Source organism: Oncorhynchus clarkii, chromosome 23 (assembly GCF_045791955.1).
Source record: "Oncorhynchus clarkii lewisi isolate Uvic-CL-2024 chromosome 23, UVic_Ocla_1.0, whole genome shotgun sequence".
Lineage (NCBI taxonomy): Eukaryota > Metazoa > Chordata > Actinopteri > Salmoniformes > Salmonidae > Oncorhynchus > Oncorhynchus clarkii.
In genome coordinates this window covers 20,366,196-20,383,206 of record NC_092169.1, presented here as the reverse complement: position 1 = coordinate 20,383,206, position 17,011 = coordinate 20,366,196, and the positions used below count along the sequence as shown (strand labels likewise).

Below are 17,011 nucleotides of genomic sequence, written 5' to 3'. Positions count from 1 at the left end.
CTTGTGAGGCCACACAGCTGTAGCGCTCTCTCTGTAACACTCCCCTTGGCTCTGTACTAATACAAAGAAGGGAAACATACTGCTCGACCAGCCTTGACATAACCCGATAGGAAAATGTTTTCTGGCTTTTTATTTTTTTGGTGGGTGTTTTTATGTCCCTGTTCAGTAAATTAGGGTACTGTTGAGGTGCCTGTCTGTTCGACCCAGTGTGCCAGCTATCATGTGTGGGCCCATAAGAAAGGGCAGCCATTTTCCTCCTTGTTTGTCCTTCAACCGCTCTCTCCCTCTCTCGCAGGTATTGGGTGAGCACCTTGCACTGAGCAGGAAGTTGAGAAATTACAGATTTATAAGTGAAACAATGTGGCCTACATTAGAGGGAGGCAGGGTGGAAACATTTGGGAGGACAACCCCAGGGGTGAGTGGTTGTATACTTGGTCTGGATGCAGGGGCTGTGTGAAGAGTGGAGCGATGGAGAGTGAAGCGATGTGTAAATCTGCGCTCCCTGGACAAGCAGGGTTGTGTATACATACAGATCATCTGTCTGTGTATGCTTTAGCTGGAGACATCTGACGCCTTTCATCCATCTTGTGTAATTTGCACAGCTATCTTCAACAGGACAGTGCCACACAGAATTCCCAATTGTACATGCAGTTTTTCCACACACATACTGTACAGTACATGTAGACTTTGTGTTGGTAGCTGAACAGTTGTATGACCTGCAGCCCACATCTCTTTCAATTACCGCCCCAGCCACCATAGGGTGGGGCAACTGTGAATGACATCAGCCACCAAAGGCCTCAGCCAGATTTTCATTTTGTTGAATGTCTCACCGTATCGTAATGTTTATTTTGGGGCATGGTATTTGTGTTTTTTTGATGAATTGTCTCCAGGAAAAAGTCCAAATTCCTCCCAACCAGATGTAGACATAATTAAACTGCAGTTTTCTAACAACAATCTGGGACATGTGGCATTGGGGTGCTGCGCCACAACCAGCGTGAAGTTGTTAGGCTGCTGCTAGCCTGATTTACCGTCACTGGCAGCTCTGTATTCCTCTTTTCATCCTTTCACCCTTCCCTCTCTCCATCTTTCTCTCACTCTGGATCTCAGCTGAATGGGGCACAAACAGGCTATAGTTATTTTTGCCTCGGGATTAAGGTGTTAACCCACCTAGAGAAATAGTTCATTCTAGGATACAGATGCTGATTTTGTCAGCTCATTTCAAAGGCTTTGGAATCATTTTTCACAAAAGGTCATAAAGGGACATTACATCGGGCTGTAGTAGCCTACAGACTGTTATATGAAACAATGCAGTGTTGATTAGCTCTGTATTCTGGTGAGTAAGACACAATGTGACAGTGTTTTCCTGTGACTAGGTTAGCCGGCGGTCACCGATGGCTTGGCTGTCCCCAAACACACAGCTGCAGAGAGCTGCCCTGGGCGTCAGTATCATTGGACGTTTTTTCTTTATTTGGACTGTTTTCTACATTGTAGAATAATAGTGAAGACATCAAAACTATGAAATAACACATATGGAATCATGTAGTAATCAAATAAGTGTAAATACATTTTATATTCTTTAGATTCTTCAAAGTAGTCACCCTTTGCCTTGATGACAGCTTTGCACACTCTTGGCATTCTCTCAACCAGCTTCACCTGGAATGCTTTACCAACAGTCTTGAAGGATTTTCCACATATGCTGAGCACTTGTTGGCTACTTTTCCTTTACTCTGGTCCAACTAATCCTAAACCATCTCAATTGGGTTGAGGTTGGGGGATTGTGGAGGCCAGGTCATCTGATGCAATACTCCATCACTCTCCTTCTTGGTCAAATAGCCCTTACACAGCCTGGAGGTGTGTTTGGTCATTGTCCTGTTGAAAAACAGATGGTTAACCCACTAAGTGAAAACCAGATGGGACAATGTATCACTGCAGAATGTTGTGGTAGCCATGCTGGTTAAGTTTGCCTTGAATTCTAAATAAATGTCCCCTGCAAAGCACCATCACACCTCCTCCGTCATGCTTCATGGTGGGAACCACATATGCAGAGATCATCCGTTCACCTATTCTGCATCTCACAAAGACACGGCGGTTGGATCCAAAAACCTCAAATTTTGACTCAGACCAAAGGACAGATTTCTACCAGTCTAATGTCCATTGCCTGTGTTTCTTGGCCCAATCAAGTCTCTTCTTATTGGTTTCCTTTAGTAGTGGTTTCTTTTTAGCAATTTGACCATGAAGACCTGATTCACGCAGTCTCCCCTGAACAGTTGATGTTGAGATGTATGTTTTTATTTGGGCTGCAATTTCTGAGGCTGGTAACTCTAATGAACTTATCCTCTGCAGCAGAGGTAACTCTGGGTCTTCCTTTCCTCTGGCGGTCCTCATGAGAGCCAGGTTCATCATAGCGATTCATGGTTTTTGAAACTGCACTTGAAGAAACTTTAAAAGTTCTTGAAATGTTCTGTATTGACTGACCTTCATGTCCAAAATAAATGATGGACTGTCGTTTCTCTTTGCTTATTTTAGCTGTTCTTTCTATAATATGTACCTATTTTACCAAATAGGGCTATCTTCTGTATACCACCCCTACCTTGTCACAACACAACTGGTTGGCTCAAACGCATTAAGAAGGAAAGAAATTCCGCAAATTAATTTTTAACAAGGCACACATGTTAATTGAAATGCATTCCAGGTGACTACATCATGAAGCTGGTTGAGAGAATGCCAAGAGTGTGCAAAACTGTCATCAAGTCAAAGGGTGGCTACTTTGAAGAATCTCAAATATAAAATACATTTAGATTTGTTTAACACTTTTTTGGCAACTACATGATTCCATATGTGTTATTTCATAGTTTTGATGTCTTCACTATTATTCTACAATGTAGAAAATAGTTCAAATAAATAAATAAAAACCCTGAATGAGTAGTTGTGTCCAAACTTTTGCCTGGTACTGTATGTTTCTGGAAAGAGGGAGCCGGACTGGCAGACAGGCTTCCTGAAATTTTGTCTCTCTTAACTCTGTTTTGAATTCCTTTGTTAATGCCTCAGGAACTTGTGCAATATTTTATTCGTTCTGTTTTTTTTTTTTTATCTGAGGGTGAAAGTGTCACATGCAGTATTGTGGAAGAAAATATATTTTACCAAGCTACCAATTACTTCACACTGGAAAAGATTAAGCTACACTACAACTACCCTTAGGAACAATATAGTTTAGTTAATAAAGTTACTTTGAAATAGTAGTTCACTCCATCCAAACTACTTTATGATACAGTTGAAGTTGGAAGTTTACATACACCTTAGCCAAATACATTTAAACTCAGTTTTTCATAATTCCTGACATTTAATCCTAGTAAAAATTCCCTGTTTTAGGTCAGTTAGGATCACCACTTTATTTTAAGAATGTGAAATGTCAGAATAATAGTAGAGAGAATGATTTATTTCAGCTTTAATTTATTTCATCACATTCCCAGTGGGCCAGAAGTTTACATACACTCAATTAGTATTTGGTAGCATTGCCTTTAAAATGGTTTAACTTGGGTCAAACGTTTTGGTTAGCCTTCCACAAGCTTTCCACAATAAGTTTGGTGAATTTTGGCCCATTCCTCCTCCTGACAGAGCTGGTGTAACTGAGTCAGATTTGTATGCCTCTTTGCTCGCACACGCTTTTTCAGTTCTGCCCACACATTTTCTATAGGATTGAGGTCAGGGCTTTGTGATGGCCACACCTATATCTTGACTTTGTTGTCCTTGACTTTGAAAGTATGCTTGGGGTCATTGTCCATTTGGAAGACCCATTTGCGACTTCCTTAACTTCCTGACTGATGTCTTGAGATGTTGCTTCAATATACAGTGGGGCAAAAAGTATTTAGTCAGCCACCAATTGTGAGAGTTCTCCCACTTAAAAAGATGAGAGGCCTGTAATTTTCATCATAAGTACACTTCAACTATGACCGACAAAATGAGAAAAAAAATCCAGAAAATCACATTGTAGGATTTTTTAAATGAATGTATTTACAAATGATGGTGGAAAATAAGTATTTGGTCAATAACAAAAGTTTATCTCAATACTTTGTTATATACCCTTTGTTGTCAATGACAGAGGTCAAATGTTTTCTGTAAGTCTTCACAAGGTTTTCACACACTGTTGCTGGTAATTTGGCCCATTCCTCCATGCAGATCTCCTCTAGAGCAGTGATGTTTTGGGGCTGTTGCTGGGCAACACGGACTTTCAACTCCCTCCAAAGATTTTCTATGGGGTTGAGCTCTGGAGACTGGCTAGGCCACTCCGGGTCTTGAAATGCTTCTTACGAAGCCACTCCTTCGTTGCCCAGCCACGTTTCATCTTCAATGCCCTTGCTGATGGAAGGAGGTTTTCACTCAATCTCACGATACATGGCCCCATTCATTCTTTCCTTTACACGGATCAGCCGTCCTGGTCCCTTTGCAGAAAAACAGCCCCAAAGCATGATGTTTCCACCCCCATGCTTCACAGTAGGTATGGTGATCTTTGGATGCAACTCAACATTCTTTGTCCTCCAAACACGACGAGTTGAGTTTTTACCAAAAAAGTTATATTTTGGTTTCATCTGACCATATGACATTCTCCCAATCTTCTTCTGGATCATCCAAATGCTCTCTAGCAAACTTCAGACGGGCCTGGACACGTACTGGCTTAAGCAGGGGGACACGTCTGGCACTGCAGGATTTGAGTCCCTGGCAGCGTAGTGTGTTACTGATGGTAGGCTTTGTTACTTTGGTCCCAGTTCTCTGCAGGTCATTCACTAGGTCCCCCCGTGTGGTTCTGGGATTGTTGCTCACTGTTCTTGTGATCATTTTGACCCCACGGGGTGAGATCTTGCGTGGAGCCCCAGATCGAGGGAGATTATCAGTGGTCTTGTATGTCTTCTATTTCCTAATAATTGCTCCCACAGTTTCTTCGGCTTGCAAGCCTCCCCCTTTTTCCTCCAAACATAAGGATGGTCATTATGGCCAAACAGTTCTATTTTTGTTTTATCAGACCAGGGGACATTTCTCCAAAAAGTATGATCTTTGTCCCCATGTGCAGTTGCAAATCGTAGTCTGGCTTTTTTAAGGCGGATTTGGAGCAGTGACTTCTTCCTTGCTGAGCGGCCTTTCAGGTTATGTCGATATAGGGCTCGTTTTTACTGTGGATATAGATACTTTTTATACTGGTTTCCTCCAACATCTTCACAAGGTCCTTTGCTGTTGTTCTGGGATTGATTTGCACTTTTCGCACCAAAGTACATTCATCTCTAGGAGACAGAACGTGTCTCCTTCCTGAGCGGTATGACGGCTGTGTGGTCCCATTGTGTTTATACTTGAATACTATTGTTTGTGCAGATGAATGTGGTACCGTCAGGCATTTGGAAATTGCTCCCAAGGATGAACCAGACTTGTGGAGTTCTACAATTTTCTTTCTGAGGTCTTGGCTGATTTTCCCATGATGTCAAGCAAAGAGGCACTGAGTTTGAAGGTAGGTCTTGAAATGCATCCACAGGTACACCTCCAAATGGCTCAAATGATGTCAATTAGCCTATCAGAACCTTCTAAAGTCATGACATCATTTTCTGGAATTTTCCATGCTGTTTAAAGGCACCGTCAACTTAGTGTATGTGAACTTCTGACCCACTAGAATTGTGATAGTTAATTATAAGTGAAGTAATTTGTCTGTAAACAATTGTTGGAAAAATTACTTGTCATGCACAACGTAGATATCCTAACCGACATGCCAAAACTAAAGTTTGTTGACAAGAAATTTGTGGAGTGGTTGAAAACAAGTTTTAATGACTCCAACCTTAGTGTATGTAACAACTGTATATTATCATATCTAAATCTGAAATGTCATACTAATACTTGCAAGACAGATTACTCTGGACTCAAATGTTAACAGAATGTGTAATTTAGCCCATTTAACACAAACTATGTTTTTAAGTGACAATTAGGAAGAGGAAGGTGTGATGCCGAAAAATAAAGGAAATTCTTGCCTACTTCACCAATATTACACTTTTGCTAAACAAGTTGTGTAGTTCCAGTAGTTGGCTACAATGCTGCATGGCAAAAAGTTAGCGTTTTCAGTAGTTAACAAGATTTTTTATTTTACCGCCAAGCTACTGCAAAATGTAGTTAAATTACTAGTTGAACTACATGTAGTTCAGTACTCCCAGCACTGATCAAATCCAATTTTATTGATCACATACACATATTTAGATGTTATTGCGGGTGTATCAAAATGCTTGTGTTACTACAGCACTGTTGGAGCTAGGATCTAAAAATACACAACAATACACAAACCTAAAATTTAAATAATGAAATTAAGAAATATATAAATATTAGACGAGCAATGTCGCAGTGGCCTTGACTAAAATACAGTATAAACAAATTAAAATAGTAAAGCTGTATGTAAACATTGTGTTCCATGTCTACAGTATGTATAGAGGACAGCAGCCTCTAAGGTGCAGGGTTGAGTAACCAGGTGTTAGCCGGCTAGTGATGTATATTTAACAGACTGATGGCCTTGAGATAGAAACTGTTTTTCAGTCTCTCGGCCCCAGCTTTGGAGGGCAGGCAGTGTGCCCCCCCGGTGATGCGTTGGGCAGACCGCAACACCCTCTGGGTAGTCCTGCGGATGCGGGCGGTGCAGTTGCCGTACCAGGTGGTGATACAGCCCGACAAGATGCTCACAATTGTGCATCTGTACACATGTGTGAGGGTCTTAGGGGCCAAGCCACATTTCTTCAGCCTCCTGAGGTTGAAGAGGTTGGCTTTAAAATGTACTTCAAGTCACATTTAGAGTGTATAGTACAGTATAGAGTTATTGTGTGGGCAGAACAGTCAGAGAGGGGAGGGGGTTAGCTACTAGATAGATATCCTGGCCAAGTCTCTGTTTCAGCCATGTGGCCACACCCCAGCCCAGCCAGTATAGCCGGAGGCAACCTTTGTTCCCCACACTGGGGTCAAGGTCGACCTCTAATATGCATGACTGTGTCTGTGAGCTTTAGTATTGACCCAAAGAGGACCCCGCATATCAATGTGCTGCTTTAAATGGGGCTGCCCCTACACACACACACACACACACACACACACACACACACACACACACACACACACACACACACACAGAGACAGTGTGTTACAGCCACTCTGGAAATAGCCCTGCTGTTGGTTCAGCATTATTGATAAGCCACTGAGTAATTTAAGACGACTCTCTTGACATTGAGACGTGGGGGTTTTGACTACCTAGCAGAATGAAAGTATTTGTAGCCAATCAGCAGAGTGGGCTAGCCTGTTCTATCACTGTCTCTACAAACAGGCTTATACACAAAGCGTGTCATTTATTTTAGAATGCATTGTTTTGAATTAAAATGACCCAATCCAAGCCGGATGGGCTGATTATCCGCTTCGACACTTTGCTCAATTTGAACTTTTCTCTACGTTTGCGTTTTATTGCAGGAGCTGTAGTCACACAAAACAATAAAAATGTTGTCATAATTAACTTTTTTTTGGAGCTCAAATGAAAGGGGTGGCTAAGGGTTGAGGCTATACCATAAATTAGACCAATTCATCCACTTATGGAAACACAACATCGCTATAAACAAAGATGATCCTATCCTCCTAGTATACAGTCACTGCTCTGCCTGTCCCGTCCTTTCCACCCGCCTTCCTCTGCCTGCTCTGCCCGCCTTTCTCTGCCTGCTCCGCCCGCCTGCTTCTGTAGAGTGTTTCGCTTTCATCTCATTCCCAGAGGTCTTTGCTCTTTAATTTGTCAATAACAGCTTTTTATCTTTAGCTTCCAAAAAACATTTATATTTTCTCCCACTGCAGTGACTTTATCTCTTCTTAGCTCACTGACTTTACATTGAATCTGTTCAGACTCCTCTTCACTAATGTATGAGCTCCATCTTAGCTGTGTAACATCCTCCCTCCTCTAAAATCACCTTAGTTTTGCTCCACTGAGCTCTGGGAGCAAGAAGTAAGTCCTGTCCTCGTATGACCGGGTGCTGTCTGTTAAATGTCACTGGGATTAAATCTATGGCTCTGCCATTGGCTCAGATGACTGGTTATTCGAGCCATCACCATCCAAGCCATCGCCCCTCCCAAACATCCAAACTCATCCAGTGTCTCAGAAGGACGTGTCATCAAACGGTTCTGTCTGCTTTGTCTCTCTTTATTTGACACCGGTTTGGAAATGGGGACCTTGGACTTAAACATCCTTTCCTTGTCCAACTCACAACTCTTTTGTTAATTACCTCAGTCCATTTTGGAGCCGTTTCACAGAAATGCTCAACATTCGCACCTAAGGCCCTGCAGACGCCTGTGAAAACTAGCATGCCTCCTTTACATTCGGTGTCTGTGTGAGTGCACTGGCTGCCTCACACTAATTCTAGAATCATCTAATGAGGAGCCAGAGGAGGATGTGACAACATTCATCTCTGTCATTTTGTCTTTTATCTCACCGTCAAACTTTGTCTCTTTCCTAGTTCCTTCTTTTCCTTGACTCTATTACTTGAGAGGCCAAGTCATGTACTACCAGGCCTGATGATAGTTTGACGTTGCTTTGTATTGCTATTACATAATATTTTTAACACTTTTATACAGTGTACATTACTACTGTATTACTGCTTTTGACTTTTGAACTTAACACTGCCTTTCAACAGTCTCACATAGTAAAACAACTCTGGTCTTGGCAGACTAATAGCATTTAACTTTTAGGTATTTTTGATGTAAGGAGTTGACATTGATTGCACACAGTTCAGTGATCAGGACATCATGCATAGCATAGCAGCTGTCCACAGATTGTGGTCTTGTCAGTGGTCTGATCATTTGGTAGACTTGTGGTTTGTGGGTCTTGATCAGTGGTCTGTGATTCTGGTCTGTGACTGCTTGTTGGGATTGTGGTCCAAGGGGGTTACTGTTTGTACTCTGCAGAGCCAGAGAGCTGCAGGTTGAGATAAAGTGTGTGTGTGCAAGCGTGTGTATATCTGTTGACCGAGGGTTTCCCTTTCCTGGGCTCTGCTGTGAGGGCCAGATGCTCTCCCCTGCAGGAAACCCTGTTTACAGACACTCAGGACATGTCCAGCTCCACCCATATCCTCCATCCGTCTCTATCTCAGCTTTAGAACGCACATTTATTTTAGACATTTGATGCCCTTTTGAACTGCAGCTGATTGTGTCAACAAGTAATTGGAACCTTGAACAGCACACAGGGTCATGTGTCTTAAAGCAAAATGTATATTGTGAATGGACTATTTCACTTTACTGTTTTGTATTTGGAGCTACCTTTTCATTCTGTTGCTTTTGTTTGGTATCTTATGTGCTGCTAAGAATATCCAGCATCACCCTGATTTCCAAAGCCTTTTTCCTGATTCCCAAAGTCATGACTAACCTAGCCCCCCTGAGGCCACACAGGCATGATCTAACCATGCAGCCCATGTCACAGTGAAGGAGCTGAATGTTACTTAGTCTAGTCAGTGATAAGGCCTGATGCCGTCTGATGCTGCTTTGCGTGGTATGATGGAGAGCAGAGAACACTGGCTTCATTGTCTCTGTTCTGCTCTGACTGGTCCCCCACAGTGGGGCACACAGCTCCCTCTGTCTCGCCGCCTCCATCTGCCTCTGCCCTGGGCACTGGGACTCATAAAGGCCACTATCTACTATCTCTGGGACCCGGCTGTCAGGCTGTTGGACAGTGTGCTGTTTGGTACCTACATGATATCACACAGTCATGCTGCTGCTTTATTAGCAGTCTGGTCACGCTGTGATGTCGCAACGTCCTCTGAGCTAACGGCTGGGCTGGAGCTGGAAGGGAAAGTGCATCGGTGCACTTTGTTAACGGGTGTCATCTCTCACAGTCAGCGAGACAGAGAGAGACCCACCCTGATGGAGGGAGGTTGTGAAACTTCCTCTCAAAGCCAGATTTCCATGGCAACCGGCTTTGAGTTCATATGAGGAATACCTTGTGAAGCGGAGACGTCAGTTGGCACACTTTGTTTTTGTGTGTGCACATGCGTGCGTGTGTGTGTGTCTGGACATGCTTAACTATACCACAAGTCCCCACAAAAATAGTTAACATACAAAAAAATTTGACCAACTGGGGACATTTTGCCGGCCTCCACAAGGGAAAAAGGATATTTCTAGGGGGTTTAGGGTTCGAGGTTAAAGGTTAGGTTAGGGGTTAGGGAAAATAGGATTTTGAATGGGAATCAATTGTGTGTCCCCACAAGGTTAGTAAAAGACTGTGTGTCATGATGATGTTCATGGCTAATGCAGCAGAGGGGCAGCTGGTTCTCTTGGACCTGGCTCCTGTACTACGTTGTGACTGATGTTTATTGGGTCTGCAGTAGGATGAGAAGCCTGGGCCAGACCACCTGCCTTGCCCTTACGAAAAAAGATTGTAGTCAGAGTGCAGTATAACTGCAGTATGCTGAAAATACTGCATCCAAAATGCCACACTCGACTGCAGTAATTTGTCAGTGTAACTAAAGTTAGAGTGCAGTATAACTTCAGTTCAACTATACAGTACACTGCAGTTTTCTGCAATTACTGCATCCAAAATACCACACTCGACTGCAGTTACTGCACTTTTACTGCAGTTTCAAAACGCCAATCTTTTTTTTGTAAGAGTGCATGGAAACACTACATTAGAACAACCCTGTGAGAACATGACCAGCTAACACTAGCAGCAGCTAGCTTGCATGAATAGCATGTACAGTAGACTGGAGACCAGCGCAACAAATATCACTTGGCTTACAGTATGTGCAGAAGACTATCTGGCAGCAAGACCATTATGTTAGGAATATAGTTGTTCTGTGAGAATAACTCCAGCTATGCTAACAACATTTAGCTTGTGCAAACAAGACTGGCTATTTAAAGATGGTGTATACGAATAAGGCTGTTTCAGACAACAATTGTAATAAACATATTGGGCATTCAAGTATGTTTACTAAGAACCCGCCTGGCCTGTGAAATGTTGATATTTACAGTACTCTGTTGCTGTGAAAGAGAAGTCAGCTAGCTAGCTAGCTACAGTAGCTACATTGTACTTCTTAGACAGAGGAAGCTACACCCTACACAGTTCTTCCAAGAACAATGACGGCCTTGGTGTATGTTTTCAACAGAAGACGAACAGTAACAAAGGCCAACAACCCTCCGCCCAGGAAAGCGAGGGACACCTGGCATAAACAGGAAGGATGAGTGGAATGTGCCGTTTCTGATGAAGCCTGCAAACCCTCACGTTCTACTCTGTTAGCTGCACACCTGGAGTGTTAGCTTTGTAGCCTATATTGTGTCGCTGTTTTTCTGAGTGCCAAGAACTTAATCATAGCAGGATGTTGTGTGTGTCAGTCTCTAAAGAAGAGCACACGTTAGTGGAACTGTAAAATACGTTACACACCTTCTACCCCCAGATGATAACCTGGTGAATATGTTACCATTATAGAATGCAGAAGTAAAACTTAACCCCTGATCTCTCTCTCTGCTCCTCCCTGTAGATGAGCGTGAAGCGGTGCAGAAGAAGACCTTCACCAAGTGGGTCAACTCCCACCTAGCCAGAGTGTCCTGCAGGATCACTGACCTCTATATGGACCTGAGAGATGGACGCATGCTCATCAAACTACTGGAGGTTCTCTCTGGGGAGAAACTGGTACGTAGGCAGACTGTCAGACTGGTTTACATGGCACGTGCTGCATATGTTTCACTTGGATTTCCAGGTCACATATAGAGTAAATATTAAAATGCTGTTCTCTCGGGTTCTAAACCTACAGTATATGTAATTATTTATACATTAGGCCCATGCATAGCTCATTTTCTTCACTGATTTTACAGGGCACACATACAGGTAACTGCCAAAATATAGGACACACCAACATAGTGTCTTAATAGGGCGTTGGGACACTACGAGCCGGAACGGCTTCAATGCACCTTGGCATAGATTCTACAAGTGTTTGGAACTCTATCGGAGGGGTGTGACACCATTCTTCCCCGAGAAATTCCATAATTTGGTGTTTTATTGGTGGTGGAAAACTCTGTCTCAGGCGTCGCTCTAGAATCTCCCATAGGTGTTCAATTAGGTTGAGATCTGGTGACTGAGACTGCCATGGCATATGGTTTGCATTGTTTTCATGTTCATTAAACCGTTGTGACCACTCGTGCCTTATGGATGGGAGCATTGTCATCCTATGTTGACATAGCCATGGTCGCCAAAATAATTACAAAAATAATGGCCTGCCGAGCATTTTTGTACATGACTCTAAGCATGATAGGATGTTAATTGCTTAATTAACTCAGGTACCACACCTGTGTGGAAGCACCTGCTTTCAATATACTTTTTATCCCAAATGTTCTCAAGTGTTTCCATTATTTTGTCAGTTACTTGTATTTTTCAACTTGAAAGAGTATTTATTTGTAGTCATAGTTGTTTCTCTTACTACAATCTTATTTGTGCTTTGCATGATATCAGCAGTGTTGGGGAAGATATCCTGAAGTCATAGTTTACCGAACTATCAACTACATAACCACGAAAGAAGTTAAGCTACCCTTAAGAAAAATATAGTTTACTTAACTAAAGATGAAAAAATATATAATTCTTGCCTACTTCACCAATATTTTGTTTTATATTAGCGTAAAAAAGTAGGGTGTAGTTCTAGGAGTTAGCTACACGCTACATGGCAAAAAAGTATTTAACTACTGAAAACACTACCTAGATTTTTATTTAGTTCAACTACCACAAAGCTTCTGCGAAATGTAGTTTAATTACTAGTTGAACTTAGACTGTAAATCTTCCTCTCACAAACAAGAATGTTGAATATAATTTAATTTCAATTTACTCTACCAATTGTCTGTTCGGTTTGTCCTTTTGTGAGTAGGAATTTGAGAAAAAGTATCCACAGGAGTACTTATAAGCCATCTGTCTCTCTGACCAACTGTGTGTAACGGAAGAAGAACGCCACAGTGTTGTAACTGAAAGATACTGTCGGCTGCAACTGTGAAGTTAAAACCGGTTAAAACAGATACAGTAATTGTATATTTAGCATTTGTGAAATTATTTTATGTGATATGAAAGTAGAGGACTTTGTTTCTAGAACAGTACGGCAAATGAGAATCCATTCCCATTTATCTGTATTTAGTTGTTTTGGCTGCCAGAGCCAATTCGCCTCTGAACATAACATGTAAGGTACACGGACTAAAAAAGTATGTTCTTGGGCTTGTACTAGTGTTGAGATTTTTATCACCTGGCACATGCGCAAAACCTTGTAAACACCTGCAAGACTTCGGCTGCAAGACTTCGCCTGCATGTATATCCGTCTTGTGCTTCAGGTGATGAGCGAACAAAGTATGAAAGCCAAACAGAGACCTGTGTTTTTGAAGTCTGTTTAATTACTAGTTTTATAGGTTTTCGTCAATACAAATTAACGTGGCTATGTCATTTAATGGACAGCATAGGAATGTCGGGTCTAATCTGTGCTACGTTTGTGGTTCAGCAGTATAGACGGGTTGGCTGACAACTTCATGAAAATGATGCGTGCTGTTCAATGTGTCCGAAAGATGTGTATTGTTATGATTCTGAAAGGTCAGATGGCTAGCATCAATGACAAGAAGCTGCCTTGTGGGGAATCAGAATTAGCTCTTTTCAGCTTGTTTTATCTTGTTGTTGATACCATGTCTTGTTTTGAGTTGTTTTGACTGATATCATGGCTATGCTAATATGGCTAAAATTATCTAGCTAGTTAACTGTAACAATGTATTTTAGAGACAACAACTGCTCATTGTGCAAATTTATTTATTTTCATTAAACATTTGAAGATGAAATATAGCTTACATGTTATCAACAGTCGAAGCCAGCCCAGTCTGTTTTGCCCCGTAGTTGCCCACTCGTCGGTCTTGTTGCTAACCACAAACCCGTCGATCTCACTCAACTCTCACCCACTCTGATGTATATAGCTATGTTACACGTTATATACAGATAACTAACTCCCTTGTCATATCTTACAGAGTCAACATTTATAAAACCAGACACACCTTATCTACTCTCTCCACCTCTGGGACATAATGTATTCTAATGAAGCCCTGGTAAAGTCATGGTCTTTACCTGTATACTATGGAGAGGTTATGAGCAGTTCGGTTGAGGATAGAGCAGAGAAAAATATAAGGGTGATGTGGATAGTAGTAGCGTGTCCTATTGGTTTATGCTCTGCTAGAGTTTCAGACTGGGTCACATATATTAGGTTACATGGATCCTGTTGTCTCGCATGGAAACATCATGGAAATATACACTACCAGACACACTCACAAATGTACACTGAGCGATCCACCTAGGCATCTGACAAACACAGAAACACACATTTAAAAAACCTACATGTACCACAAACACACTAATGCAGATCCAATTATACAGTCAATGCACCGAGCAAGTTGCAGTATAGCATGTGGTTACACAAAGACAGGCCGAGTGCTTACAGAATGCTAGAGGCCAAGCTAGGTTAGACCTTATGCCCAGACTGGCGTCAAAGAGATTAAGGCAAAACCAAAACATAATTACTGACTATAGTAGTAGTAGTAGTAGTAGTAGTAGTAGTAGTACTACGCATGTGACGTTAGAGAGCAAACTTCATACTGAACTTTTCCATCTAAGCAGCTGTGCTGAAGGAGGGGAGAGAAGTAATTATCATGGCAGGATTGCCGCTAAAAGAGAGGTTTAGCAAAGTTAGCGCTGATAGGTTTGATTAACTATGTCTCAATTTAGCTCATGCACCCCTCCCCTCCTCACCCCTCCCTTCACCATCAGAGGCTTTTGAAAGGCAGCTCTCTGATGGACTCGTCCAGACAGCTCTGGAATCAAAACTCAATTAAGGCCGATTACAGCCCCTACCACTTTAATCCCCCCATCACCCTCTGCCTTGTGATTTCCAGTGGAACGTGCCAAGATCCTCCATTGATGGAGCTCACAGGGCTTCGCTGTGAGAAAGATCTGACCACAGCTTCAACTCACTCCCAGTGAATGCAGTCTACTGTGGTCCCTTCAAAATATGAGTCCTTTGTCCTTCCCTCTCTTTTGGCTGTTTCGAGGAAGTAAGGCAAAAAAAACTACAACAAAACTGAAAAATGTCAGTTGATTTTCTATGATGGAGGAGAGGAAGGCAGATATGATCAATGAGATCTTTGAGAGCGAAACAGTGGGGAAGTGAACAACATCCTGCTAAGTGATCTCAAGTCAGATGACTGAATTCAAGCCAGCCGCCATTTCTCAACTGTTTCATGAAGAGTAGGAATTCCATGTTAGAGTTCACTCCACAAAACACTACATTACAAGTGCCAGATGGGTATCTCTCTGGTTTGGTGTTATTTATGTTGGGCAGAGGAGATATCCACTGGTATTCTCCAGCTGTCCCAACAAGTTCAGTCCTTGGGTACTTCCTAGGTCATGACCCATAGAGAATGGGCTCTAACCCTGGGAAAGCTTTAGATGACCTCTCTGGACATACAATGCCTTCAGAAAGTATTCATACCCCTTGATTTATTATACATTTTGTTGTGTTACAGCCTGAATTCGAAATGGATTAAACAACATTTTTCTCACCTATCTACACACAATAACCCATAATGACAAAGTGAAAATGTGTTTTTAGAAAACATTGCACAATTATTGGAAATTAAATACAGAAATATCTCATTTACATAAGTATTCACACCCCTGTTAGAATCACCTTTGGCAGTGATTACAGCTGTGAGCTGTTCTGGGTAAGTATCTAAGAGCTTTGCATACCTGGATTGTATAATATTTGCCCATTCATTCTTTTCAAAAGACTTAAAGCTCTGTCAAATTGGTTGTGATCTTCGCTTGACAACCATTTTCAAGTCTTGCCATTTTCAAGCAGATTTACTGTAAGTCAAAACTGTAACTCGGCCACTCAGGAACATTCACTGTCTTCATGGTGAGCAACTCCAGTGTAGATTTGGCCTTATGTTTTAGTTTGTCCTGCTGAAAGGTGAATTTATCTCCCAGTTTCTGGTGGAAAGCAGACTGAACCAGTTTTTCTTTCTCTCTAGGATTTTGCCTGTGCTTAGCTCCATTCCATTTCTTTCTCATCCTGAAATGCTCCCCAGTCCTTTAAGATTACAAGCATACCCATAACATGATGCAGCCGCCGCTATGCTTGAAAATATGGAGAGTGGTGCTCATTAATGCAGGGGTCTCCAACAGATTGATCACAAGCTACCAGTAGCTCGCAGCCCACCTATGAGTAGCTCACCAAACAATTCTGAAAGTACAAGCAATTTTCAGATGTTCCATTGCAAACTGTCATAAACACATCTCACAGGTATCAGACAGTAGCTGAGAGCTTGCGCTATCTAATCAACGCCACATTGACATTATCCCACCCCTGGTTAGCCATTATTGGCTTAAAAAGCCAAACCTAACACAATATCTGCCAATTAATATCCAGCAATATTGCCCATCTCTCTGTCTGTGGTGGGTGCGTTTTGTCAATCACCCCATGTGTAGCAAGTTGATGTGGTAACTGTCTTGTGGGTTGACAGAAATACTTTCCCCAAAACCTTCTCAATTAAATGTTACCTGCAAAGTAGGCTAACCTGGCAGATTAGCGTATATCATGAGTAAGTATATCATTTGTATTTGTTATTTGCAAACTTTGCCATGAAATGAGCAGCAACAGTACAGAACCATTGCTAGACCGGCATGTTAGCACATTCCTCTCTTGCTAGATGTGCAATTAAAGGGCCAGATGCACAATTAAAGGTGAATTACATTTAAATATAAAATGTTTAGTTTTCTTCCAGACCCCCAAAAAATGAACAATTTTAATTTTGAGAGTGAAAACAAAAAATATATAAAAGCAGGAAAGATGTAACCAAGAACATAGTTTGGGAAAATACAAAACACAATTTTGGTGGGGAAAATCACATATTTTATAGAACCCCCTTAGAGTTGTTTATTAACCATTATTTTACCAGGTATATTGATGGAAAACAGCAC

The 17,011-nt window shown here is 41.8% G+C and overlaps 1 protein-coding gene across 2 annotated transcripts in view; it reads left to right on the top strand.

Annotated features, from left to right (window-relative positions):
• LOC139381926 (spectrin beta chain, non-erythrocytic 1) overlaps positions 1-17,011 on the top strand; it is a 122,543-nt gene that overhangs the window by 50,099 nt on the left and 55,433 nt on the right. For both annotated transcript variants that reach the window (XM_071125788.1, XM_071125787.1), the window contains one exon: positions 11,508-11,659. In XM_071125788.1, the coding sequence (XP_070981889.1) occupies positions 11,508-11,659 (152 nt within the window). The remainder of the gene's footprint in view (positions 1-11,507; positions 11,660-17,011) is intronic.